At 35.4% G+C, this 27,692-nt stretch overlaps 1 protein-coding gene across 1 annotated transcript; it reads left to right on the top strand.

Annotated features, from left to right (window-relative positions):
* On the top strand, positions 1 to 27,302 carry LOC120224087 (NKG2-A/NKG2-B type II integral membrane protein-like). The gene is made up of 6 exons (XM_039222323.1): positions 1 to 187; positions 599 to 676; positions 1,128 to 1,181; positions 1,709 to 1,857; positions 26,832 to 26,935; positions 27,173 to 27,302. Exons 1-6 carry the CDS (start codon positions 1 to 3, stop codon positions 27,300 to 27,302), a joined length of 702 nt encoding a protein of 233 aa, XP_039078254.1.
* Positions 27,303 to 27,692: the final 390 nt, after the last annotated feature.

The raw sequence follows: 27,692 nt of genomic DNA, 5'->3' as shown, positions 1-27,692 counted from the left end.
ATGAATAACCAAGGAGCTACTTATGCAGAACTTAATCTGATGAAAGACTCAAAGCGACAGCAAATTAAACCCAAGGGCACTAAAAGTTCCATTTCAGTAACTGAGCAGGAAATAATCTATGCAGAATTAAACCTTCAAAATGCTTCTCAGGATCTTCAAGGGAATGGCAAGAACTATCACTGCAAAGGTAAAAAATTTAATATACACACAGTATAACTAACTGTTCTAGGATGTGCAGTTAGGGAGCCGGGGTCTGGAGAATGAGTAGGGAATGATCTCACATATTTTTCATTTGTGAAGATGGGAGCTTGGGGTTGGATGATGATATCCTAGTTGATCTCCAAGAATTAAGTTTACTAAGCTATTGTAATTTGTAGTCTTTGACCAATAGCTCATGGAGTATTACCTTTACTGAAAATGCAATAGTATATTCTGAGAGAAGATTATGATGGTAGATAGGGGCTTGGGGTCCAAGTGTTTATTTGTGACTCTCTGTGCATCTGTGGTTCTCTTATATGGGACTTTTCTAAATGATTATTTCCCTCCATCCTTTCTTAGTGTTTTCATTTCTCTTCTTAAAATTTACTATTATTTCCAGGGAAGCTCATTGCTGGGATCCTGGGAATCATCTGCCTCGTCTTGATGTCTGCTGTGGTCACAATAGTAGTTGTTACCTGTAAGTGTTTGAGTGACTATTTGGGAACTTTTCCTTTTAGTGATTGTCAGTGCCTCAAAATATCTCCTCCTATTACAGAATAGAATTTTAATTTTAATGCAGATGTGCTCTAAATGTGCAATGGTTATTCTGAATTTGTCAAAAGTATAAATAACAGAATAATTGTAGAGAGCATTACACATATATTCAGATTTTTATTACTCAAAGAGATGATTTAGGAGAAATATTGTTGAGATATACAAATTAATTCTTGAGATTAATTATACAAAAAACTGTAAGAGATAGTGAGGTTGGGTTGTGTAGGCTTTTGACATATTTTCTCCCAAATCTTCATCATTTTATTAATATTGCTTAGTAAAATAAATTTTATTACAGAGCTTTATAATTCTAAACAATAAAGATTTCAATTAAGAAACTCAAATTTTTATGAGGATTCCTTTAATTTTTTCAGCTACTGAAATACCGGAGCAGAAAAATTTATCCCTCACAATAAAGATCCAGAGAGGTACAAAGTGATTTTCAAAATTCTAATATTAACATAGTTTCTATTTTATCTCCAACTTTGGTTGAGCAACAATGATACTGGAGTTTTTGGAGGAAAATTAATTACATAACTGGGAATAATGCTTCAGAAATAATGAGTATGGGAGAGTATTACTTCTCAGGCAACAATATGAAGAGAAACTCATTTAAAATTAGCATACACATTATTACTATTTTCCTCAAATTTCTTTCTCGTATAACATGATAAGACATAAATCATTTTGCTATTCTAGAAAAGTGGCCTGGTTCAGTGATCTCAGGACATGCTGAGATGGATATTTTTGTGCGTTCGCTTTATATGGACACATAAATTAGGGAATGAGAGGATGATCATTCTCTCTGTGTGTGCAAGCATATTTTGTTTTATTTATACCATCTTGTGAGTGTGTGTAAATATGTACACGTGTATCCACATATGAGTATGTAGATTAATTGGAATTTGTTAATATACAAAGTGCTTTTGGATAATATCTCAAAATCTTTCTCCAGCACATCACTGTGGTTGTCCAGAAGAGTGGATCGCCTACTCCAACAATTGCTATTACATTAGCACTGAAAGAAAATCATGGAATGAAAGTGTGACATCCTGCGCTTCTCAGAACTCTAACCTGCTCTACATAGATGATGAAGAAGAACTGGTAAGATTTCAGATGTTTCCAGACTTTATTAATAGCTTGTCAGTTAATATAATATTTGTAGAGTCCATTCATAGTTTTGTAAATATTTATAGTTTATTTTAAAGTCTGATAATATTACCTCATTTGAGTCTATGATATTTTATCTATATTTTTAAATTTTAATGTACACATGGTAATCTCCTCTTCTTGCTTTTCATAGAAAATCATGCTTCTATAAATGCTCTTTTGCCTGAAATAAACTTTACTATTTAATTGTACCACACATCAAGCCTTTGTCAGCCCTGCCAATTTCAATATTATGAAATATCTTTGCTTATTTTTGGACTTTATATCAAAGGGATCATGCAGTATGCTTTTTTATGTATGTTTCTCTTTGCTCTAATATATGCAATCTATCTATACTATCACATTTGTCTATAGTTTGTGAATTTTCACTGCTGTCTTATATGAATAAGACATCTTAAAGTCTATTCTCAGATACAGGTTTAGTTTACTTTTAATATGGGGTGTGGACATTATGAAGAATTATTTTATGAAAAGCCTTTTTTGGGGCACCTGGTTGACTCAGTCAGTAGAGCATGCGACTCCTGATTTGGGGGTTGTTAAGTCTCTACGTTGTGTTTAGGAATTACATAAAAATAAACCTTAAAAAAAGAAAAGCCTTTACTATATCTTTTTTTACATATTATATTGTATTTATAATAATATATATGAAGCTTAACTATATAGTATATATTATATTTAGGCAGGTATATGTTATGTTCTCACAATAAAATAATAATGTAGAAATATAATACTATCATTGTATTTATGTACAATCATAACACATTTTCCTCCAAGCATTAGAATGAAATTGCACCTTCGTAGGTATGTTGTGTATCTCAATTTATTACATTAGTCTAACATTTTTCTAGTTTATTGTGTAAATACATATTGTATCAAATAGGTTCTTGATACAAAATGCAGTAGTCTGACAAAATTAATATAATAAGCTCTGACTGTTTTATAACAGGACCACTTTCTGGGCTGCAACTCATTAGAATTGTCTCTTTTGTGTTAGTGAGAAGGGCTCGAGTGTGTTTCTTTTCTATTTCTCCTAGATGTGTCTTCTTTCCCCTTCTTAGAAGTCTTTGTCATAGTTTAGATATGAGCTCTCTTTTGAGTTTTTAAGATGCAAATGGATTTTTGGCTATTTAACTTGCATGTTTACTCTCATATCGGAATCTTTTAATGACCCAAATTTATGAATGTTACGATAATTCAATTTATCGTTTTGGCCATTGGTGCTTGTTTTAGACCCATTTCAGATTTAGTTAGAGTTCATGAATATAATTTCCTATATTACCTTCTAGGATTTATTTATCAACTTTTAATTAAAGTTTGTGATCCATTTGGGCATTTATTCTTTGCAATTAGTTGTATTAGTGATGCTGTGAGATAAAAGTGATGGTTATACTTTTCTACATCATTACCCAATTGATGGAACAAAATTTATAGCAAAGTAGATCTTTACATTTAATTTTTATATAAAGTTATATATGTAAGTATATAAGTTCTAATATGCTTTATAAGACAGTAATCTGGGGGCGCCTGGGTGGCTCAGTTGGTTAAGCCTCCGACTACCGCCCAGGTCATGATCTCATGGTTCGTGGGGTGGGGCTCTGTGCTGACAGCTCAGAGTCTGGAGCCTGCTTCAGACTCTGTTTCTCCCTCTCTCTCTGACCCTCCCCTGCTGGCTCGCTCTCTCTCAGAAATAAATAAAAACATTTAAAAAAAAGACAGTAATCTATTATATATCTTTATATAATTATATATACATATATGACAACTACACAATCTATCACAACCCACAGCAGCTTAAGAAAAATGTAGAGCCTTACTTTTCTTATGTCCCTTTACTATGTCCCATTTACAATAGAATTGTCTTAAATATTTCTCTATTTACGTTGAGAATCACATGGATGTTATAATTTTGCCTCAACTGTTAATTTTGCTTCAAATATCAAACAATTTAGAAAACACAACAGATGAAGAGAAATCCATTAAGAACAATGATAGTTTTATTCTTTCTTTTGTTCCCTCTTTCTTCCTGATGATCCAGGACTCCTTTCATCATTTAACTTCTGTTTAGATAATTCCCTTTAGCAGTTCTTTCAGAGTGGGTCTGGCAGTGATACATTTTCTCAGTTTTCCTTTATTGGAGAATCTCTTGATTTCCCCTGCATTGCTGAGTTATATTTTTATTGGGTAGTCAATGGTTGTGGGTTGGAGTAATTCAGTTAGTATCAAAAAGTTTTGTGTCTTTCTAGCATGCCTTTTTCTCATTATTTTGACTGGAGAAAAAACATTCTGGGGACTTTGGTCTGTACCTGTTGGTGTCTGTGATTTGCTAGCCTCTCGGGCACCAGTCTGGGATGTGTGAGGTAAAGAGAAATTCCAGGGAGCTCACCGCCATGTCATTCCTCAGCTCTTGAGTGTTGGGATCTGTCAGCCTTATCATTACCTTTCTGAATCTTCTTATGTTGTCTTACTCTACATAATGTTCAGGGGCTCTAGCTATTAATTTAGTGGGGTGAATAGGAAAAAATCTATCCTCTTTTTTTCCAAAACAGGAAGTCTGGTCTGTGGTGGTTTTATTTTGAATGTTCCTAAGACAAACAGTTTTGAGCATCTTTTCCTATACTCATTTGCCATCCATATATTTTCTTGGTGATGTAGTTAATGAAATACTTGATTATACTTAATTTTTGTTATTTTTGAGAATTCTTTATGTATCCTGGCTGCAAGTCTTTTATTAGACATATGATTTGCAGTTATTTCCTTCAAGTCTGTGATTTGTCATTGTCTTCAAAAAGCAGAAATCATTTATTTTGATGAAGTACACTTCATCAATTTATTCTTCTTTGGATCATGTTTCTGGAGTTCTATCTAAAAAATCTATCTAAAACTAAAGGAATTGTATGATTTACACTTAGGTTTATAATCAATTTGGAGGATTTTTGTATGAAGTTTGGGATATATAATTATTAATATTGTTTGATAGTCAGTTATTTCCACAGCGTTTGTTGAAGAGACTATACTTTCTCCAGTGAATGATTATGCATCCTTCTTGAAATCTGCATTCCCTATATGTGTGGGTATAAATTTTCACCTTCTAATCTGTTTCATTAACCTAGTTATGTACTTTTATTCCAATTTCCTGTTTAAAAAATTATCTTTCTTAAAAAATACATATATATTAATTCTACTTAGTCGGCTTGACTATTCTAGATCTTTGCACGGTTATTTCCTCTTATTTTTATCTTTTAAAAAGTTTTACTTTCAAAATAAGAATATTAGTTTTATCAAATGCCTTCTGCAATAGAGAAGTCATATCATTTGGTTTTCCAATTTATTAAATTCCAGTTAGTTAACATATAGTGTCATATTAGATGCAGATGTAGAATTTAGTGATTCATCACTTACATACAATTCATAGTACTCATTACAAATACCCTCCTTAATACCCATCACTCATTTAACCTATCTGCCCACCCCACCCCCGTCCAGTAATTATCACGTTGTTCTCTATATTTAAGAGTCTGTGTTCTAGTTTGTCTCTCCTCTTTCTCCTCTAGATTCATCTGTTTCATTTCTTAAATTCCACATATGAGTATATGGTAATTGTCTTTTCTGTATGACTTACTTAGCATAATACTCTCTAGCTCTGTCCACATCATTACAAATGGCAAAATTTCATTTTTTTTTGAGTAGTACTCCATCGTATGTATGTAACACCTCTGCTTTATCCATTCATCAGTTGATAAACATTTGAGATCTTTCCATACCTTGGCTATTGTTGATAATGCTGCTATAAACACTGGGGGTGCATGTATACCTTTGTGTCTGTATTTTTTAACCTTTGGGTAAATACTTAGAGATGCAATTGCTGGATCATAGGCTAGTTCTATTTTTAACTTTTTCAGGAACCTCTATATTTTTTTCCAGAGTGACTGCACCAGTTTGCGTTCCCACCAACAGTGCTAGAGGGTTCTCCTTTCTCCACATCCATGCTAACACCTGTTGTTTCCTGTGTGGTACATTTTAGCCGTTCTGCCTGGTGTGAGGTGATATCTCATTGTAATATTTCCTGATTATGAGTGTTATTGAGCATTTTTTCATGTGTCTATTAGCTAGCCATCTGCATGTCTTCTATGGAAAAATGCCTACTCATGCCTTCTGCCCATTTTTTTACTTGATTATTTTTTGGGGGTATTCAGTTTTATAAGTTCTCTATAGATTTTGGATACTCAGCCTTTATCAGATATGTCATTTGCAAATATCTTCTCTCATTTCAAAGATTGACTTTTTTAGTGTTGTTGATTGCTTCCTTCTCTATGCATAAGCTTTTTATATTGATGAAGTCCCAATAGTTCATTTTTTATTTTGTTTCCTACGCCTCAGGAGACATATTTAATGAGAAATTGCTATGACCGATATGTAAGAGGTTATTGACTGTGTTATTCTCTAGGATTTTGATAGTTTTCTGTTTCGCATTTAGACCTTCTATCCATTTTGAATTATTTTTTGTGTGGTGTAAGAAACTGATCCTGTTTCATTTTTTTTCCATGTTTCTGTCCAGTTTTCCCAACACCATTTGTTGAAGACACCATCTTCTTTCCATTTGATATTTTTTCCTGCTTTATCAAAGATTAGTTGACCATGTAACTGTGGGTCATTTCTGAGTTTTCTATTTTTTTTCTATTGATCTGTCTATTTTTGTGCCAATTCCATACTGTCTTGATCACTACAACTTTGTAATATATCTTAAAGACCAGAATTATGATATCTCCAGCTTTGCTTTTCTTTTTAAAGATTGATTTGGCTATTCAGGCAGGGTCTTTTGTGGTTCCATACAAATTTTAAGATTGTTTGTTCTACCTCTTTGAAAAACAGTATTGGTATTTTTATAGGGATTACATTAAATGTGTAGATTGCTTTGGACAGTATACACATTTTTTAGTAGTTTATTGTCAAGTTGGTTTCCATATAACACCCAGTGCTCATCCCCACAAGTGCCCTCCTCTGTGCCCATCTCTCCCATTCTTCTCCCCCCCCACCACCATCTGCCCTCAGTTTGTTCTCGGCATTCAAGAATTGTACACATTTTAACCATATTTTTTCTCCCAATCCATGATCATGGAATTTTTTTTCATTTATTTGGTGTCACATTCTAATTTCTTTCATTAGTGTTTTATAGTTTTTGAAGTACAGATCTTTCACCTGGTTGGTTAGGTTTATTCCTAAGTATCTTATGGTTTGGGCTTCAATTTTTAATGGGATTGATTCTTTAATTTCTTTTTCTGATGCTTTAGTTTTGGTGTATAGAAATGCAATAGAATTCTGTACATTGATTTTGTATCCTGCAACTTACTGAATTTGTGTATTAGTTCCAGCAATTTTTTGGTGGAGTCTTTTGGGTTTTCTATATAGGGTATCATGTCACCCAGAAGTAGTGAAAATTTGATTTATTTCTTGCTGATTTGGATGCCTTTATGGCATTTTGTTATCAGATTGCTGAGACCAGGACTTCCCCTGCTATGTTAAATAACAATAGTGAGAGTGGACACCCCTTTCTTATTCCTGACTGTAGAGGAAGACCTCTCAGTTTTTCCCCATTGATGATGATGTTAGTTGTCGGTTTTTCATATATATATATATCTGTATATATATATATATACATATATATATAGATATCTATATATATCTGGATTATACTGAGGCACGTTCCCTCTATCCCTCCTTTGTTGAACGCTGTCATGTTGAGTCATGACTGGATGTTGTACATTGTCAAATGCTTTTTCTGCATTTATTGAGAGGATCATAAGGTTCCTATCCTTCCTTTTATTAATGTGTTGTATCACACTAATTGATTTACAAATAATGTACAAATAATGTACCACCATTGTAGTCCAGGAATACAACGCACCTGATCATGGTGAAAGATTCTTTTAGTGTACTATTGGATTCAGTAGGCTAGTAGTTTGTTGAGAATTTTTGCATTCATGTTCATCTAGGATACTGGTCCATAGTTCTCTTTATTAGTGGAGTCTTCAGTTTTAGGATCAGGGTAATGCTGGCCTCATAGAACAAGTTTGAAAGTGTTCCTTTCGTTTCTGTTTTTTTTAGAATAATTCGAGAAAAATAGGTATCTACTCTTCTTTAACTATTTGATAGAATTCCCAGGTGAACCCTTGTAGCCCTGGACTTTTGTGTGGGAATTTGTTTCTATATCATTGATTTCTGCTCTTATCTTTATTATTTCCATCCTTCTGTTAGTTTCCTTTGTTTGTTTTTCTTTTTCTAGCTCCTTTAGATGTAAGGTGATGTTTGTTTTTTTTTTAATTAAGATTTTCCTTGCTTCTTGAGGTAGTCCTGTATTGCTCTATACTTTCTTCTTAGGACCACTTTTGTTTCATCCCAACGGTTTTGGATCATTGTGTTTTTATTTTCATTCATTTTCATGTATTTTTTAAATTTCTCCTTGACTTCCTGGCTAACCCATTCATACTTTAGTAGCGTGTCATTTAACTTTCAAGTATTTGTGGTGTTTGCAAGATTTATTTTTCTTGTGTTTGACTTCAACTTTCATAGTGTCGTTCAGATTATATATATGGTATCATCTCAATCTTCCTGTACTTGTTGAGACCTCAACTGACGTACTATGTAACCTATTCTAGAGAATATTTCGTGTTCACTTGAAAAGAATGTGTACACTGCTGCTTTAGAATGAAACGTTCTTAATATATCTGTGAAATCCATCTGGTCCAATGTGTCATTCAAAGCCATTGCTTCTTTATTGATTTTCTGCTTAGATGATCTGTCTATTGCTGTAAGTGGGGTGTAAAAGCCATCTACTATTATCATGTTAATATCAATGAGTTCTTTTTATGTTTATCATTAATTGTGTTATATATTTGGGTACTTCGTGTTGGGGACATCAATATTTACAATCATTAGATCTTATTGGATAGTTCGCTTCTTCTTAGCTTGTTACAATCTTTGGTTTAAAATATGATTTTGCTGATATAAGTATGGCTGTTCTTGCTTTCTTTTGACTTCTGTTTGCATGATAAATATCTCTGCATCCCTTCACTTTTAATTTGCAGGTGTCCTTAGGCCTAAAATAAGTCTCTTGGAGGCAGCATATAGATAAATCTTTTTTTATTAAATTCTTTCTAACACTCTATGTCTTTATATTGGAACATTTAGTTCCTTTACATTCAAAGTAATTATTGGTAGAGATGTATTTAGTTCCATTTTATCATGAGTTTTGTTTTTTTCTGGAGATTTCTCTGTTCCTTTCTAGTCTTTGTCACTTTTAGTCTTTTTTTTTCCCCACCTCAAAGATTGCCTTGTAATATTTCTTACAGGTCTGGTATACTGATAATGAATTCCTTTAATGTTTTCGTTGTTGTTGTTTGTTTGTTTTTCTTTTTGTCTGAGAAACTCTTTATCTCTCCTTCTATTCTGAATGATAGCCTTACTTGATATAATTTTCTTGACTGTGTATTTTTACTATTGAGCACATTAAACATATCATGCCACTCAGTTCTTGGCTGCCAGGTTTCTGTGGATAGAGCTGCTGCTAACCGTATTTGCTTCACTTTGTAAGCTAGGTAGGAACTTCTTTTGTTTTTTTACTTTTAGGACTTTTGTTTCTCAGTGTATTTTACAAATTTAACTACAATATGTCTTGTTGTGGCCTGCTTTTGTTGCTTGACGAGAGTGCTCCACACCTGTTTCCTTCCACAGATTAGGGAAGTTTTCAGCTATAATTTGCTCAAATAAAACTTCTGTCACATCTTCTCTCTCTTCTCCTTCTGGGACTCTGACGATACAAATTTACTTCATTTGATAAAACCACTGTTTTTTCCAAGCATACGCTCATGATTCATCATTCTTCTTTCTATCTTTTGTTCAGCTACTTTGTTTTCCATAATTCTATCTTCTGTACCATTTATTCCTCTGCTTCTTCCATACTTTTAGTCATTATAATAAGTCATCTTTCATATTTCAGTTGTTGCATTTTTCATTTCTGCCTGCTTGTTTTTTTTAGTTCTCTTATCACTGTGGTGTCTCCCTGATGTCTTCCAAGCTTTGTCAAGGCCAGCAATTTTCCTCATGATTATTGCTTTAAATTCTGCATCAGGCATATTACTTATATCTATTTCGATTGTATCTCTGGCCATGATCTTCTCTTGTTCTTTCTTTTGGGATGAATTTCTCCAGTTTGGGGGTTTGTTTAGGTCTCTGTCTTCTTTTCTGTGTTAAAAAATCCTTTTATGTCTTGTTCCTGAAAGAAGAGGTCATATAATGTCCAGGGCCTGGCACTTCAGGAAGTGTCTCTGGTGTATGCTTCTTGCTTTCTGCTGCTGTCTTTTGGCTGCTCTATCTTTCGGGACAGTTATTTGCAGTTTCTCCTTGTCTACAGTGGGCAGTATTTGGACCTTGGGCAGCATGTGATGAGTCTTAACTTGATGTGCTCTTTCTTTGCTTGTTAAATGAGTCCTGATGTTATTTACACTAGTGATAATGAAGATTTGCAGAATTCTATGGTCGGTAGATGTGCTGTGTGTGGGGTTTTGCTGGTCTTCTGGGGAAGGGGTCCATTGCACTGGTCCTTAGGCACACTTGCCCAAGAAAAGCAGTGTCAGCAAAGTCCAATGGGTGGGACTTGGTGTAAGTAGGTTAGGCAGCCAGTGTTGGTGCTATGTTGTTTACTGAATTTAGTTTATGCTGAGGGACAGAGAGGGTGGGAAATGGCACCAATCAGCTCCTTTGTCCCCTAAGAGGGGAGCCTGTTTGCTGCTCTCAAGGAAGGGCTCCCAGAAGAGTGAATAATTTCCCCTCATGCATCCCAGATGTTTTTCAGATCACTGTTTTCATTGTCTCCAGGTGGCTTGCCTGCGTGGAGCAGTGTACTGCACTTTGGGCTCTATCCCAGCCAAACCTTATGAGTTTTAAAACTTTTAAACTTTACTGACCCGATATGGCAAGGACCAGTACTGGTCTTCTGGGGGATAGTCTTGCTGTGCTAGGACTGATGCAGGTTTGATCCAGAAGGGCAGTTTTGCCAGAGCACAGAGGTATGGGATTTGGAACAAAGTAGGCTAAACACCCAGTGTCTGGGTTAGCTGCCCTCAGCAGGTGTCTTTGTGCCTATGCTGAGGGGCAGGGAGAGGGAAAAGGTACCCACTAGCTCTTTTGTCCCAAGGGAGGCAATGATACCTCTCACAGATGCCCTCTAATAAGCGAGGAAAGTCTCTCCTCATGCACCTTAGGAGATCTGCAAATTGGGACATGTGTCCTGGGGTTGCTTGCCTGCCTTCTCTCCAGGAGTAGGGTAATGCCCTTAGGTCTCTATCCCAGACAAGAACATAGACTTCTAAGACAATAGTCTTTGTGTGCCACTCGTGGCAAAAGCTCATGAAAATCAACCCCTCTCATTTTCCCAGCCAATGGCTTTGGAGAAATGTTCTCCTTGTGTCATTCCTGTGAGCTTCTTCTCTCTCTTGCCTTTCTGAGACCGGAGCACCTCCTCTATGCAGGGCCTGAGATCCGTTTCTCTTCCAAACCACTTCTTCACATTTCCTCCCTTGCTTGATGTGGCTTCTTCTCTCCTTGTAATTGTGCAGTTTATTCTATGAGTTCTCAGGTCAATTTCTTGGGAATTCAGAATGATTTGATGGTGATCTAGATGTATCCAAGTGATCACAGGCAAGCCTATGGTTCTCTAAATATGTTACCACCCTGTCTTTATCTACCCCCTGCCCAGAAATCACATCATTTGATCTTCTTTATTTTGCTAATGTAATGGATTAGTTTTATTGAATTTCAAATATACATTTAACATGGTATTGTTTCAATAAATCTACTTATGTCATAGTTTATTATTTTCATATATTGTTGGATTCTATTTATGATTGCCACTGACATGAAATTTCCTTTTTAAAAAAAATTCCCATCAAAAATACATATAACGCATATTTTATTAGGCTCTTTTTTCCTACCATGCCAGAACTTTTTTTTTAATTGACAGTATATTTTTCTTTATACATAAACATCTAAATGCTCAGTAACAATGTGAAAAGTGTTTTGAATTGCAGATATAATCTTGTTAGATGTTACGTGACATTTTTGAAATTTTTATTTCTTTTTGTTTTGATTTTCACAATTTGTATTTGGAAAGATTTTTTTCTAGTTTATGTTTATTTTTCAGTGTATTTGCATATTTTAATAATATTCTCTTGTGATAATCATACGAAAGTATTATATACATACAGATGAAAACACATGCTATTCATGCCAAAAGAGGGTGGAATTTTCAAGTGTTACTATCACATGGAATGAGAAAATTAATTTTGCCAGCACTGCAAAATACCCCTTTCATGTTCTTTTCTTCACTAAGAGCACATGATATAAATGGAATCATATAGTATGTATACCTTATATTTGTTTTTTTCAGATAAAGCTAAACTCGTAAGACTCATCCTTATAGTTGCATGAATTTGTAATTTCTTGATACTTCCTTGCTGTTCTATTGTCTGATTCTACTACAAAGTATACATTCTACTGATGATGCCCTTGGAATTTTGGGTATTGTTCCATTTGAGGCTAACATAAGTTCTTCTACTATTCATATTTAGTATCAACTTTCAACTAAATATAGGTTTATCATTTCTTCCTTCCTTCTATAACTTTAATTAACTTCCATATCTATCTATATATCCTCTATATCTATCTGTATATATACATACCTATATTATGTCATATTACATATCATATCTCATAACCATTTATCTGTTGGCAGACACTTAGGTTGTTTTCATAATTTGACTATTGTAAGTAATGTTGTATGAGCATGGCTGTGCAGATATCCCTTTGAGATAGTTATTTCAGTTCCTTGCAATATAGACCAAGAGTGAGATTACTGGATCATATGATAGTTCTATTTTTAATTTTTTGAAAAAACACCATTCTATCTTCCATTGTGGCTGCACCAATTTATATCCCACCAAAAGGATTCCTGTTCTTCACATTCTACCAATATTAGTTATCTTTTCTCTTTTTGATAAAAGCCATCCGAACAGATGTGAGGTGATTATCCCATTGCTTTATGCTTACTAATTTATATTTCCCTGATGAATCATTTGTTGAGCACCTTTTCATGAACCTAATGGCCATTTCTATGTCTTCAGAAAAATGTCTACTCAGATCCATTTCCCATTTTTAAAATTGTATTAGTTTCATTTCAGTTATACTGTTGAAAGAGCTCTTTATATATTTTGGAAATTAGTCCCTATCAGATGTATGGGTTTGCAATTATATTTTTCCATTCAGTACATGGTCTTTTCAACTTATTGATTGCTCCTTTTGCAAAGCTAAAAGCTCTGCTAAAGCTTTTATTTGTGCTAAAGCTCTTTATTTCAATGTAGTCTCACTTTTCATTTTATTTTTTTTGTGCCTGTGCTTTTGGTGTCATATTCTAGACATTATTGCCCGGACCATTGTCAAGGATCATTTTCATCTAGCCTGTACCAGTGATTGCATACTTTCATATATTCTTATGTTACTGTTGTTTGGTTGCTGTTTCATATTGACGAATTCCCTTTAGCATTTCTGTGGGGTAGAGGTCTAGTGTTTATGACATATGGCAATAACAGATTACCAGTGGAGTCATGTTGCTGCAGTCCTGTGACTGACCTATGGCCAGAGTAGAAACTGATCCAATCCACCATCCCCTGGGATGGTAGGAGATTCTTGATCTCTCCTTTATTTTGGAATGGTAGCTTTACTGAATAAGATATTCTTGGTTGACAGTTACTTTTTGCCTTTAATCACTTTGAAAGTAGTATCCCAAATTCTAGGGAAGAGACAGAGTAGAAAGATCCTAAGCTCACCTCATCTCATGGACAAGGCTAGATAACACACACATCAGTGTAAAAAACATAGAAAATGACCCAAAGACTTACAGAACAGACTCTACATAGCTGAATGTAGAGAAGAGGCCACATCCAGAGGGTAAGAAGTCCAAAGACGCAGTCACGAGTTAAGTAGACCCTCAGGACTGTGCATGAGAGGAAAGGATGCCATGGGTGTGGAGAGGGGAGAAAAAAAGACCCTCCTACAAATCACCCCAGGCATGGGGAACACAATCAGAGAAGATGAATCTCTATAATGTTTGACTTCGAAAACCAGAGAGGTCTTATTTTGTAAGTTTTTATAATCAACCTTGCTTAATACCTGAAAATTTATTTTTTAAAATTTTATTTAAATCCAAAATTTTATTTAAATTTTAGTGTAATAATGGTTTCAGAAGTAGAATTTAGTAATTAATCACTTCCATATACCACTCAGTGCTCATCCCAAGTGTTATCCTTAATGTCCATCACCTCAACCAACACCCCTCCAACAACCGTCAGTGTGTTCTCTGTATTTAAGAGTCTCTTAAGATTTGCCTCCCTTTATGTTTTTATTTTATTTTTCCTTCTTTTCTCCTACATTCATTTGTTGTGTTTCTTAAGTTACACAGATGAGTGAAGTGATATGATCTTAATCTTTATCTGACTGACTTATTTTGCTCAGCATAATATACTCTAGCTCTTTCCACATTGTTGCAAATGGCAAGATTTTGTTCTTTTTGATCACCGAGTAATATATATATATACATATATATATATACCACATCTTCTTTATCCATTGTCAGTTGATGGATATTTGGGCTTTTTCCATATTTTGGCTATTGTTGACAGTGTTGCTATAAACATTGGGGTGCATGTGCCCCTTTGAATCGGCATTTTTGTATCCTTTGGATAAATACCTACTAGTGAGATTTCTGGGTCATAGGGTATCTCTATTTTTTGCTTTTTTGAGGAAACTCCATACTGTTTTCCAGAGTGTCTGACCAGTTTGCATTCCCACCATCAGTGCCAAAGGGTTCCACTTTCTTTGCATACTCGACAACATCTGTTGTTTCCCAAGTTGTTAATTCAGCCATTCTGACAAGTGTGAGGTGGTATCTTATTGTGGTTTTGATTTGTATTTCCCTGATGATGAATGATGTTGAGCATCTTTTCAGGTGTCTATTGGCCATCTGGATGTCTTCTTTGGAAAAGGATCTGTTCATGTCTTTTGTCCATTTCTTCACTAGATTACTTGTTTTTTGGGGGTGTTGAATTTGATAAGTTCTTTATAGATTTTGGATACTAGTTCCTCATCTGATATGTCATTTGCAAATATCTTCTCCTATTTGATCAGTTGCCTTTTAGTTTTATTGGTGGTTTCCTTTGCTGTGCAGAAGCTTTTGTTTTGATGAGGTCCCAATAGTTCATTTTTGCTTTTGTTTCCCTTGCCTCTGGAGACATATATAGTAGGAAGTTGCTGTGGGTTAGGTCAAAGAGTTGGCTGTCTGTTTTCTCCTCTAGGATTTTGATGGTTTCTTATCTTACATTTAGTTCTTTCATCCATTTTGTTTTTATTCTTATGGATGGTGTCAGAAAGTGGTCCAGGTTCATTCTTCTGCATGTTGCTGTCCAGTTTTCCCAACACTATTTGCTGAAGAAACTGACTTTTTTCCATTGGATATTCTTTCTTGTTTTGTCCAAGATTAATTGGCTATACATTTGTGGGTCCATTTCTGGATTCTCTATTCTGTTCCATTGATATATGTGTCTGTTTTTCTGTCAATACGATGCCTTTTTGATGATTACAGCTTTGTAATACAGCTTGAAGTGTGGAATTATGATGCCCCCTGTTTCAGTTTTCTTTTACAAGATCACTTTGGCAACTTATGGTCTTTTATGTTCAATACAAGTTTTAGAACTGTTGGTTCTAGTTCTGTGAAGAATGCTGGTGTTATTTTGATAGGAATTTCATTAAATGCGTAGATATCTTTTGGTATCATTGACATTTTAATAATATTTGCTCTTCTAACCCATGAGCATGGAATACTTTTCCTTTCTTTGTGTGTTCTTCAATTTGTTTCATAAACTTTCTGTAGTTTTCAGCATACAGATCTTTCACCTCTTTGGTTAGGTTTATTCCTAGGTATTTTATGGTTCTTGGTGCAATTGTAAATGAGATTGATTCCTTGATTTCTATTTCTGCTACTTCATTATTAGTATATAGAAGTGCAACCAATTTCTGTCCATTGATTTTATATCCTGTGACACTGCTAAATTCCTGAATCTGTTCTAGCAAGTTTTTGATGGAGTCTTTGGGTTTTCCACATAGAGTACCTTGTTATCTGTGAAGAGTGAAGATTTGACTTCTTCCTTGTTGATTTGGCTGGCTTTTATTTCTTTTTGTTGTCTGAATACTGAGGCTAGAACTTCCAACACTATATTGAACACTGGTGGTAATTGTGGACATTCCTGTTGTGTTCCCGACTTGAGGTTGGAAGCTCTCAGTTAGTTTTTCCCCATTGAGGTTGATATTAGCTGTGGATCTTTCATATATGGCCTTTATGCTCTTGAGGTATGTTCATTTTCTCCTTGCTTTCTTGAGGGTTTTGATCAAGGAAGAGTGCTCTGTTTTGTCTAATGCTTTTTTTGCTTCTATTGAGAGGACTCTATTGTTCTTGATCTTTATTTTATTAATGTGAACACCTGGATATTTAAAATTGAGTAATTGTAGCTCTGGGAGAGCCTAGGAGGCAATAGTACACTCATTCTCCACCTTAAAGAGACAGCAAAACAAAAACATGGATTGAAAAACACATTGGGTGTTATATGGAAACCACCTTGACAATAAACTATTAAAAAATAATAAAGACACCTGGGATATACAAGAAGGAGATATATTTACTAATCTCAGAGCATGTGCTTGAGGGCAGAGATCTTTAGGATTCTTTTCCAGTAACAAAGGAGCTGTCTGGTGCCATTTTCCTCTCCTGCTCCCTAGCATAGTGGCAAAGACACCTGTAAGAATCAATCATTTACCAATGATCTCCCCCCAACTTGATAACACTGTATGTCACCTCTGTGCCACCCTGCAAACTCATCTAGTCTGCCAGGCCCCTCCACAGGTCTCTTCCCACAGCAGACTTGAGTAAACCTTGTTAATACCATGTTCCTTGTCTCACATTGTCCTGTGGACTTGCCTTCCTTCAATATACCCTTGGCCAGAGGCCGTCCAAAGTGTTGCCCCAAACAGCCACAACAGGGGTCAGCACACCTCAAAAGGATTCTTGTCTTGAGAGACAGGGAAAGGTACCACACATACAGGGCCAAATGTGGTCCCATTAGAGGGCTACGGTCCGACATCTGGTCTGACTGCATGCACTGCCCACAAAACTTCTCATGGAACAATATAGGGAGAATTCCCTGCCATTCTGTGCTACTGAATCTTTGGCAAATGCCTGGTCTGACTCAATCAACCTCAAGGAAGCCCCAGAGTGTCCCACTAACAACACTGGAACCAAACCCTGCTCCCAACAGTCTCATAGAATCATTGCAGATGACTGGAGTGAAAGCAATAGTAGCTCAGCCACAATAGCAGTGCTCACACAACACACAAGAGACACCCCTGTAATGCCAGGTTCTTCTGAACAAGTGACATTGCATAGTAGGGCACTACAGAGACTCTTCTTCATAAAGCTGTTACTTTCACGCTCGGTTCGGTAGCACATATACATAAACCTGCTACTTTCAAGAACGGGGAATGGGGGCACCTGGGTGGCTCAGTTGGTTAAGTGTCCGACTTTGACTCAGGTCATGATCTCACAGTCCATGGGTTGAAGCCCTGCGTTGGGCTCTGTGCTGACAGATCAGAGCCTGGAGCCTGCTTCAGTTTCTCTGTCACCTTCTCTCTCTGCCCCTCTCCCACTCGCTCTCTGTATTTGTCTCTCAAAATAAAATAAAGACATAAAAATTAAAAAAAAAAAGAACAGGGGACATAGCTGCCTTTCCTAACACACAGGATGAACACAGAGTTAGACAAAATGTGGAGAGAGAGAAACATTTCAATGAAATAATAGGATGAAATCACACTGAAATATGTAAATGAAACATTGATAAGTAATATATTTGATAGAGAATTGAAAACAATGGCCATAAAGATACTTATTGAGTTTGAGAAAAGAGTGGACGACCTCAGTGAGATCTTCAACAAAGAAAGAAAAAACACACAATAACTAAAATTAAAAGTAAACCAGAAGGAGTAAATAGCTGACTAAAGGAGTAGAAGAACACATCAGCAATCTGGAGTACAGTGTAATGGAAAGCAATCCAACTGATCCTGAGAAAGAAAAATGATAATAATAATAAATGAAAATAGAATAAGGAAATTTAGAGACACGATCAAATATAATAATATTTGCTTCATAGGGATCCCAGAAGGAGAAGAGAGAGAAAAGGTGGTAGAAAATTTATTTGAAGAAATAATAGGTAAAAACCTTCCTAAATTTGGGGAAGGAAACAGACATCCAGAGCCAGGAGGCACAGACAGCCCCCAAGCAAATTACCCTAAGAAGATCTACACCATGACACAGAGCAATTAAAATGACAAAAAGTAGTGATAAGGAGAGTTTTGAAAGCAGCATGAGAAGAGAAAAGAAAAGGGTTACATACAACAGAGACACGATAAGGCTCTTGGCTGCTTTTTCATCAGAAATCTTGCTGGCCAGAAGGGAGCTGCATGATAAGTTTAAAGTGCTGAATGGAGAAAAAAAATCTGCAGTGAAGAATACTCTATCCAGCAAGGCTATCACTCAGAACAGAAGGAGAGATAGAGTTTCCCAGAAAAACAAAAGTTAAAAGAACTTATGACCACTAACCCAGCCCTTCAAGAAATGTTAAAAGGGATTTTTTGAGAGGAAAGGTAAGACCACAAGGAGGGGTAAGAAAAATAGGAAGCACAAAAACACTAAAATTAAGTATATCTATAAAAATCTGGCAAGGGATACACAAAATAAAAGGATATAAAGTATGACACCATACACATAAAATGTGTGGTGGGAGAGCAGTAAGCATGGGTTCAAAAAAGACCAGCAACATAATATAGACTGTTATATGCAGAAGACATTAACATAAACCTAATGGTAATCAGAAATCAAAAACCAGTAATAGGCATGTAAGAATAAAGATAAAGGAATCCAAATATGTCACCAAAAAAAGTTAGGAAGTCATGAAAGAAAAAAGCAAGAGAAGAAAGGAGCAGAGTAGAATGATAAAAACAATCATAAAACAGGTAACAAAATGGCAGTAAGTACATACCTGTCAATAAGTACATTGAATGTAAATGAATTAAATGCTCCATCAAAAGAAACAAGGTGACAGAATGGATGAAAAAGCAAGACCCATCTATCTATATGTGCCTTCAAGACACTCACTTCAGAACTAAAAACACATGAAAACTGAAAGTGAAAGGATGGAATAGCATTTATCATGCAAATGGAAGCTAAAAGAAAGCCAGGGTAGCAATACTTACATTAGACAAAATAAACTATAAAACAGATCATCACAAGAGACAAAGAACGACACTATATATTCGTAAAAGGAACAATCCAACAAGAAGATAAAACAATTATAGATATTTATGCAAAAAACAGGGACCACCCAAATACATAAAGCAATTAGTAGCAAACTACAAGGAAGTAACTGATCGTAATATAATAATAGTAGGGGAGTTTAACTCCCCACTCATATCAATGGAGAGATCATCCACACAGAATTATCAACAAGGAAACCGTGGCCTTGAATGACACACTGGAACAGATGGATTTAACAGATATATTCAGAACATCCCACCCTGAAAGAGAAGAATACATTTTCTTTTCAAGTGCACAAGGACCATTCTCCAGAGTAGGCCACAGGGTAGGTCTCAGCAAATTGAAAAACATTGAAGTCATCATACCAGCATCTTTTCTGACCACCATACTATGAAATTAGAAACCAACCACGAGGAAAAATCTGGAAGGAACACAAATACATGAGAGTTAAATTTCATGCTACTAAACAGTAAGTGGGACAACGAAGAAATCAGAGGATATAAAAAAAATAAATGGAGGCAAATGAAACTGAAGACACAACAGTGTAAATTCTTTGGGATGCAGCAAAAGCTGCTTCACAGGAACGTTTATCCCAATACAGGCCTACAGCAAGACGGAGAAAAATCTCAAATAAACACTCAAACATTACACCTACAGGAGCTAGAAAAAGAAACAAACCAAGGGAAAACCATCAGAAGAATGTAAATAATAAAGCTTAGAGCAGAAATAAGTGATATAGAAAGCAAACAAACAAACAAACAAACAAACAATAGAACAGATCAATGAAACCCAAAGCTGGTACTTTGAAAAGATCAAGAAAATTTATAATCTTCTAACGAAATTCACTGAGAGAGAGGGAGAGAGAGAGAGAAATCAAATAAATAAAATTACATCTGAAAGAGGAAAAATAACAACTGACACCACAGAAATACAAAGGGTTGTAAAAGAACATTACGAAAAATTGTATGCCAACAAACTGGACATAAAAGAAATGGGTAAATTCCTAGAAACATATACCCTTCCAAAACTGAACAGGAAGAAATAGATAATTTGAACAGACTGGTTACCAACAATGAGATTGAACAGTAACAAAAGACTTCCAGGACCAGATGGTTTCACAGGTGAATTTGCCAAACACTGAAAGAAGACTTAGTGCTTATTCTTCTGTAACTATTTAAAAAAATAGAAGTGGAAGGAGAGTTTCCATATTCATCCTATAAGGCTAGCATTACCTTGATACCAAACACAGATAAAGACAGAAGAAAAAAACAGAATTATAGGCAATAAAATATTAGCAAACCAGATCCAACAATATAGTAAAAAACTATTCACACTAACCAAGTGGAATTTATTCTCGGGCTGCAAAAGATCAATATTTGTAAGTCAGTCAATGTGATACATTACATCAACAAGAGAAAAAAATAAAACCCATATCGTCATTTTAATAGCTGGATAAAAATTGTTTGACAAAGCACAACATCCATTTTTGTTAACAATCCTCAACAAAGTAGGTTTAGAGGAAACATACCTCAATATAATAAAGGACATATATGAAAATCCACAGCTGGCATCATTCTCAGTGGTGAAAAACTGAAAGCTTTTCCTCTAAGGTCAGGAATAAGAAAACGATGTCCACTCTCAACAATCTGATTCAACATAATACTGGAAATCCAGCCACAGCAATCAGACAAGACAAAGGAAAAAAGGCTTCCAACTGTAAGGAAAAAGTAACACTTTAAGTATTTGCAGATGACATGAGACTCTATATAGAAAGCCCATAAGATTCTGCCAGAAAATTGCTAGACCTGATGCATGGATTCAGTAAAATGGTAGGATACAAAAATCAGTATAAAATCTATTGCATTTCTGTACTCCATAATGAAGTAGCTGAAAGTAAGTTAAGAAAACAATCTCATTTTAAAATGCACCAAAAAAAAAAGCTAGGAATAAATTAAACCAAGAAAGTAAAAGATGTGTACTCTCAAATTAGAAATCATTGGTGAAAGAAAGGAAAGACGACACAAACAAATGGCAGGTCATTCTATGCTCCTGGATTGGAAGAATAAATATTGTTAAAATGTGCATGCTATCCAAAGCAATCTACAGGTTTAATGTAATCCTTATCAAAATACCAACAGTATTTTTCACAGAACTAGAACAAATTATCCTAAAATTTGCACAGAACCACAAAAGATGCCCAATAGCCAAAGCAATCTTGAAAAAGAAGAGCATCACTGGAGGTATCACAATTCCAAATTTCAAGATACACTACAAAGCTGTCATAATCAAAACAGTAATGTACTGGCACAAAAATAGGCAGAGACCAATGGAACAGAATAGAGAGCCCAGAAATAAATCCAGAAGTATATGGCCAATTAATCTTTGACAAAGGGGTCAAGAATATGAAGTGGGAAAAAGTCTCCTAAACAAATAGTGCTGGGAACACTTGACAGCTCCATGGAAAACAATGCAACTGGCCCACTTTCTTGCACCATGCAGAAAAATAAACTCCAAATAGATTGAGGACCTACCTGTGAGACCTGAAACCATAAAAATCCTAGAAGAGAGCAGAGACATTAATTTCAATGATATTGCCCACAGCATCATTTTTGTAAATGTCTCCAGAACCAAAGTAAGCTGTTTGGATTACATCAGAATAAAAAGCTTTTGCATAACAAAGGAAAGAACCAAGTTAAAACACAGCATACTATAATGGAAGAAGATATTTGCAAATGACATTCTAATGTAGGGCTGGTTAGTATCCAAAATATATAAAGAACATATACAACTCAAAGCCAAAAAAAAAGAAAAGAAAAGAAAACAAAAAACCAAAAAGCCAAAACCCAAATACCCAATTAAAATATGGGCAGAAGACATGAACAGATATTTCTTCAAAGAAGAAATACAGATGGCCAACAGAGACATGAAAAGATGTTCGACATCACTGATCATCAGGGAGATGCAAATCACAACTACAATGAGATATCACCTCACATCTGTCAAAATGGCTAAAATAAAAAAACACAAGAAACAGCAAGTGTTGGCAAAGATGTGGAGAAAAACAAATTTTTTTTTTTAATGTTTTATTCAGTTCTAGGAGAGAGAGAGAGACAGCGTGAGCAGGGGAAGGTCAGAGAGAGAGGGAGACACAGACTCCGAAACAGGCTCCAGGCTCTGAGCTGGCAGTCAGCACAGAGCCCGACGCGGGTCTCGAACCCACGAACCGCGAGATCATGACCTAAGCGAAAGTCGGACGCTTAACCGACTAAGCCACCCAGGCGCCCCGGAGAAAAACAAATTCTTGTGTACGATTGTGAATGCAAACTGATGCAGCCTACTGTGGAAACAATGTTGTTTTTTCCTTTAAAAATTAAAAGTTATTACCTATAATTCTGCTACTGAATATTTTTCCAAAGAATGTAAAAACACTAATTTGAAAAGATATAGACACCATAGCAATATGTTTATTGCAATGGAATATTTCTCAGGCATAAAAAGTAATGAATACTGTTATTTGAAATAACTTGGATGGATATAATGCTAAGTAAAATCAGACAGGCAGAGAAAGACAAAGACCATATGATCACATATATGTGGAATTTAAGAAACAAAACAAATGAATCATGAAAAGAGACACAAACCACAAACAGCCTCTTAATTATGGAGAACAAACTGATGGTTACTAGAAAGGAAGTGGTTGGGGGATGGGTGAAATAAGTGAAAGAGACTAAGACTATACTTACCATGATGAGCAATGAGTAACGTATAGAAATGTTGAATCACTTTATTATATACCTGAAACTAATAAAACACTATAGTATGTTAACTATACTACAATTTTAAAAAAAAAGCAAAAAGCAAAAAAAAAAAAAAAATTTACTCCCTCTTGGCTTGTGCATGGGAGAAGGTTTAAGTGAGGTCACCCTTCGTGGCATGCTGGCACTCAAACCCCTCAAGGCGGTATTGGAGCTATAGTGCTAGGGTCAGGTGCACATAGAACTTCCACAGTGTGGGGTCCCAGGGACAATTTCACTTGTTGTCACTATGGGACTGTCTAGGGTGGAGACGTGCTGATAGCGCATGGATACTGTACTTGCATCTCAGGGGATAATCACCGTGACTCTGGCTGGGGAAGAAAGTGCACCAGTGACAGATTCTGGGATTACAAGGTTCAGTGATGCTTGTGGCCAGAGGCAGCGTGTAGTAGCCTGGGGCCGGTGCCCTAGGTGGCAGTCTGGGAATGCTTGAAAATTTTGCATATACTGTAATGATAACAGCTTATTCAATTTATGCCATTTCAGCTTACAAATGATATCATTAAAGTGCTCTACTTCCAGATAGGAAGGGAAACCTGCATGTATTTCTAGGACGTGCTGAAGCCAGCTAGTACTGGTTTCTGAACACTAAGTATGTGTATCTTTTTCAACACTATGCTCGTGATTTCACATTGGTGACTTGAAATGAACCATTCACAGTGGCTTTGCACCACAAAAATCAACAAATGCAAACCGAATAAGGTTTTCTTTCCTCTCCAATGTGCTCAATTACCAGCACAAGGTTGTATCCATACATGGTATAGACCCAATCGTGCAGTGTTATAATGATAGCTTTAAAAATGTTACCTTTTAAAAAATTAAGAGAAGCAAGCACACACAGAGACTCTTAAATTTACCCACATATTTACCATTTCTATTGATCTTTATTCCTTCCTGTGGACACCATCCCTTGTTTCTTTTAGCTTGAAAAACATTTTTGGAGAACAGATCTGCTAAGAAGAAATTCTGTTAGCTCCTCACGCACCTTCTTTTTTGAAAGACTGTTTTGATGAATTTGGAACTTGTGTGTGACAAGGTTTTTTTGTTGTTTTACTTTGTTGTGGGTTTTGTTTTCTCTTGTGAGGGGTTTTGGTTTGTGTTTTGTTCTTTGTTTTCTTCTTTCAGTACTTTCAGCTCTTTGGTTTTGACCTTCCCTGTTTTTATGCTTCATAGTTTCTGGTGAGAACTTCTCTGTTAATCATATTATTAGTTGTAATTAAGTGTAATGAGTAAGTTTGTCTCATGTTGCGTTCAAGACCCCCTCTTTTTGTTTGCTTGCTTTTTTAATTTTTTAACTGTGGGAAAAATTAATAGAAAACTTATCATATTACCCATTTATTTAAAAAAGAAACTTTATTTCTGAGAGCAATTTTAGGTTCATATCAAAACTGAAACAAGGCACACAGGTTTACCATATCCCCCTGCTGTCTACACATGTGTAGACTCTCCTATTATTAATATCTCTTACCACAGGGGTGCATTTGCCACAACTGAAGCAAGTACACGAGACATCTTTATCTCTGAAAGACCATAGTGTAAACTAGGTGTATTCTTGATTATGTGCATCTTATGAGTTTGGAGAAATGTATAAAGACATATATCATCCATTATATATTTATATAATATAGTTTCACTGCCCTAAAAATCCTCTGTCCTCTACCTATTAATCTTTCCCTTCTTGCTAAACTCTGGAAACCACTATCTTTTTATGTTTCCATAGTTTTATTTTTTCCAGGCTATCATAGAGATGGAATCACACATCTCACATCTCACCTGCTACACTGCAACGATTTCATGCATCTTAGCCAACTCTAGGCATACAGTCCACGAGCGCTCACTGTATTCACAGGGTTGCCCAACAAATCTCTAGAACTTTCACCTTGCAAAACTGGAACTCCATACTCAGTGAACGGAATGGCCTTCTCCACTTTCCCCTGAAGCCTTAGCACTCACCATTCTACTTGCTGTTTCTACCTGTTTGACTGCTTTCGATACTTCATATAAGTGGAATCATATTGTTCTGTGTGTGCGACTGGCTTATTTCACTTAGAACAATGTCCTGGAGTTTCATCCATATGGTAGCAGGTGATAGGATTTCCTTCCATTTGAAGCCTGAATAATATTACACAGTTATGTGTATACTGTGCTTTCTGTCTCCACTCATCCATCAGTGGACATTTGGGCTGCTTCTATCAGTTGGCTCTTGTGAATAATGCTGCCGTGAGATGGGTGTGCAGATAACTCTTTGAGATCTTGATTTCAATTCTTTTAGAAATTTTCCTACACGTGGATTGCTGATTCATATGGCAATTCTATTTTTAAGTTTTTGAGGGAGCTCCATTTTGTTTTTCATAATGGCTGACCAATTTACTTTCCCAACGACAATGTGCCAGGGTTCTCTTTCTCCATCTCTTCACTGATACTTCTTTTTTTCTAAATAGTATCCATGCTAATAAGTATGAAGTGATAACTTATTGTGGATTTGATGAATTTCTCTGATAATTAGTGGTATTGAGCATCTTTTCATACGCTTTTGACCATTTGTATGTTTTCCAATGTCTATTCAATTCCTTTGCCCATTTCTTATTTGGATTATTTGGTTTTTGTTTTTATTAGTGACATAATATTCCTTACATATTTTGGATATAAATCTTTGTTTTGATAAATTATTTGCAAGCATTTTTCCACCCTGTCTTTTGTTCTGTGGATCATGTCCTTTGATGCACAGAAATGTTTTAATTTGATGTAGCCCATTTGTCTACAATGGTCTTTTCCTTTGTAGTCTGTGCTTTTGGTATCATATCCAAGAAGTCATTGCCAAATAAAATTTCATTTACTTCCCCCCCATATTTTCTCCAAGGAACTTGATAGTTTTACATCTTATGTTTATGTGTTTAGTCCATTTAAAAATTATTAGAATATTTTATTTAAAAATTTTATTATAAACTTTTAATGTTCATTTATTTTTGAGACAGAGAGACAGAGCATGAGCAGAGGAGAGGCAGAGAGAGGAGACACAGAATCTGAAGCAGGCTCCAGGACCCAAGCTGTCAACACAGAGCCTTACATAGGGCTAGAACTCATGAACTGTGAGATCATGACCTGAGCTAAGGTCGGAGGATTAACTGACTGAGACACCCAGGTGCCCTTTGTTTAGTCCATTTTTTTTTAAAGTAGATTTAGTGTGTGTGTGTGTGCGTGTGTGTGTGTGTGAGAGAGAGAGAGAGAGATTTAGAACACAAAATTGGGAGAGAGAAAGGGAGAGATGTAAATACTACAATTCTTTTGGATCACTGCGCTAGGGTGGGTAGGTGGAGAGGCATGGAAACAGACCTAGACAAGGAGATTACAAATGTATTTCTTGCTTGAATCTCTAAGAGTTTTTAAAGTAATAAACATTTCACAAGTTATTTACCTCAGGTCAATTATCAGAACCCAAAATTCTTATCCATGTCAGTATTTCTTCTTCACTTAATCCTACTAAGATATAATGTGTTCAGTGTGTAGCATTATATTACAATTTGAAAGAGTCTACAAAGTAACAAAGAATTACTTTTATTTGTTACCATAAAATTCAAATGAGTATAAGAGCTTTTATGTGACTTCTAATAAAATTTGTTTTCTCGTAGTATATGTTGAAATTCCTCATTCATTCTTCATGGTGTAGAGTCTCCCAGAGAAGCAATAATAATTCATGGGTGTCTCCCATAAGCTTAACTTTATTTTCCAAACCGTAAGTTTCTTGACAACTCCTTTATTTTATGCCTCAAAGAATTTGTCATAGAAAAAAAAAAACAGCTTTAATGGAACAACTTTATAAACATAACTGATGAAGTGTTTCCATAGAAAATTAATATGGAAAATCTTCAGATTTAGATATGTAACTATGAGTCCAAATGAATTGCTTGTTCATTAAGATTTTAAATTACATGTTACCAAGATTAATTAGATATTATTTTCTGTATTTCAGGTTGTCAGTATCTTCAGAGTGGGACAACAAGTGTCCATTTTTGTATACTCATGCCAAAAAATTTCTTCTTGAATCCTGCTTAGAAACAAAAACATATGTTTGTAAGCACTGTGCACTTCAACATACCTAAATTTGGTAGAATGCAGCTTCACCATCTATAAAGAACATATTTCTCATTTCTTCAAGCCATATGATTATTTTCTTAGAGTTCTTTTGTTTAGATTTTATTTTTTATAACAATTTTGGATTCACAACAAAATTAAGAGAATGGTATAGATATTTCTCATAACCCTCTGGTATGCACATGTGCATGGCTACTCCCTAGAATGCTCTATTTGTTACCAAGGATTAATCTGCATTGATAGATCATAATCACCCAAAGTCCAAAGGGTACCTGAGGTTTGACCCTTAGTGTTGTAGAACTATTTCTAAATCTTTCTTTATATTGATACAAAATACATACTCTGGAACATAACAGCCATTTCTTAAACTGTTGCTATTGATTAAAATCAGTTGTATA

The sequence above is a fragment of the Hyaena hyaena genome, unplaced genomic scaffold (genome assembly GCF_003009895.1).
Source record: "Hyaena hyaena isolate Hyena2069 unplaced genomic scaffold, ASM300989v1 scaffold_1107, whole genome shotgun sequence".
NCBI classification, from domain to species: Eukaryota; Metazoa; Chordata; class Mammalia; order Carnivora; family Hyaenidae; genus Hyaena; species Hyaena hyaena.
The sequence above is the reverse complement of the archived record's forward strand: the minus strand, read 5'-3'. Positions and strand labels throughout refer to the sequence as shown.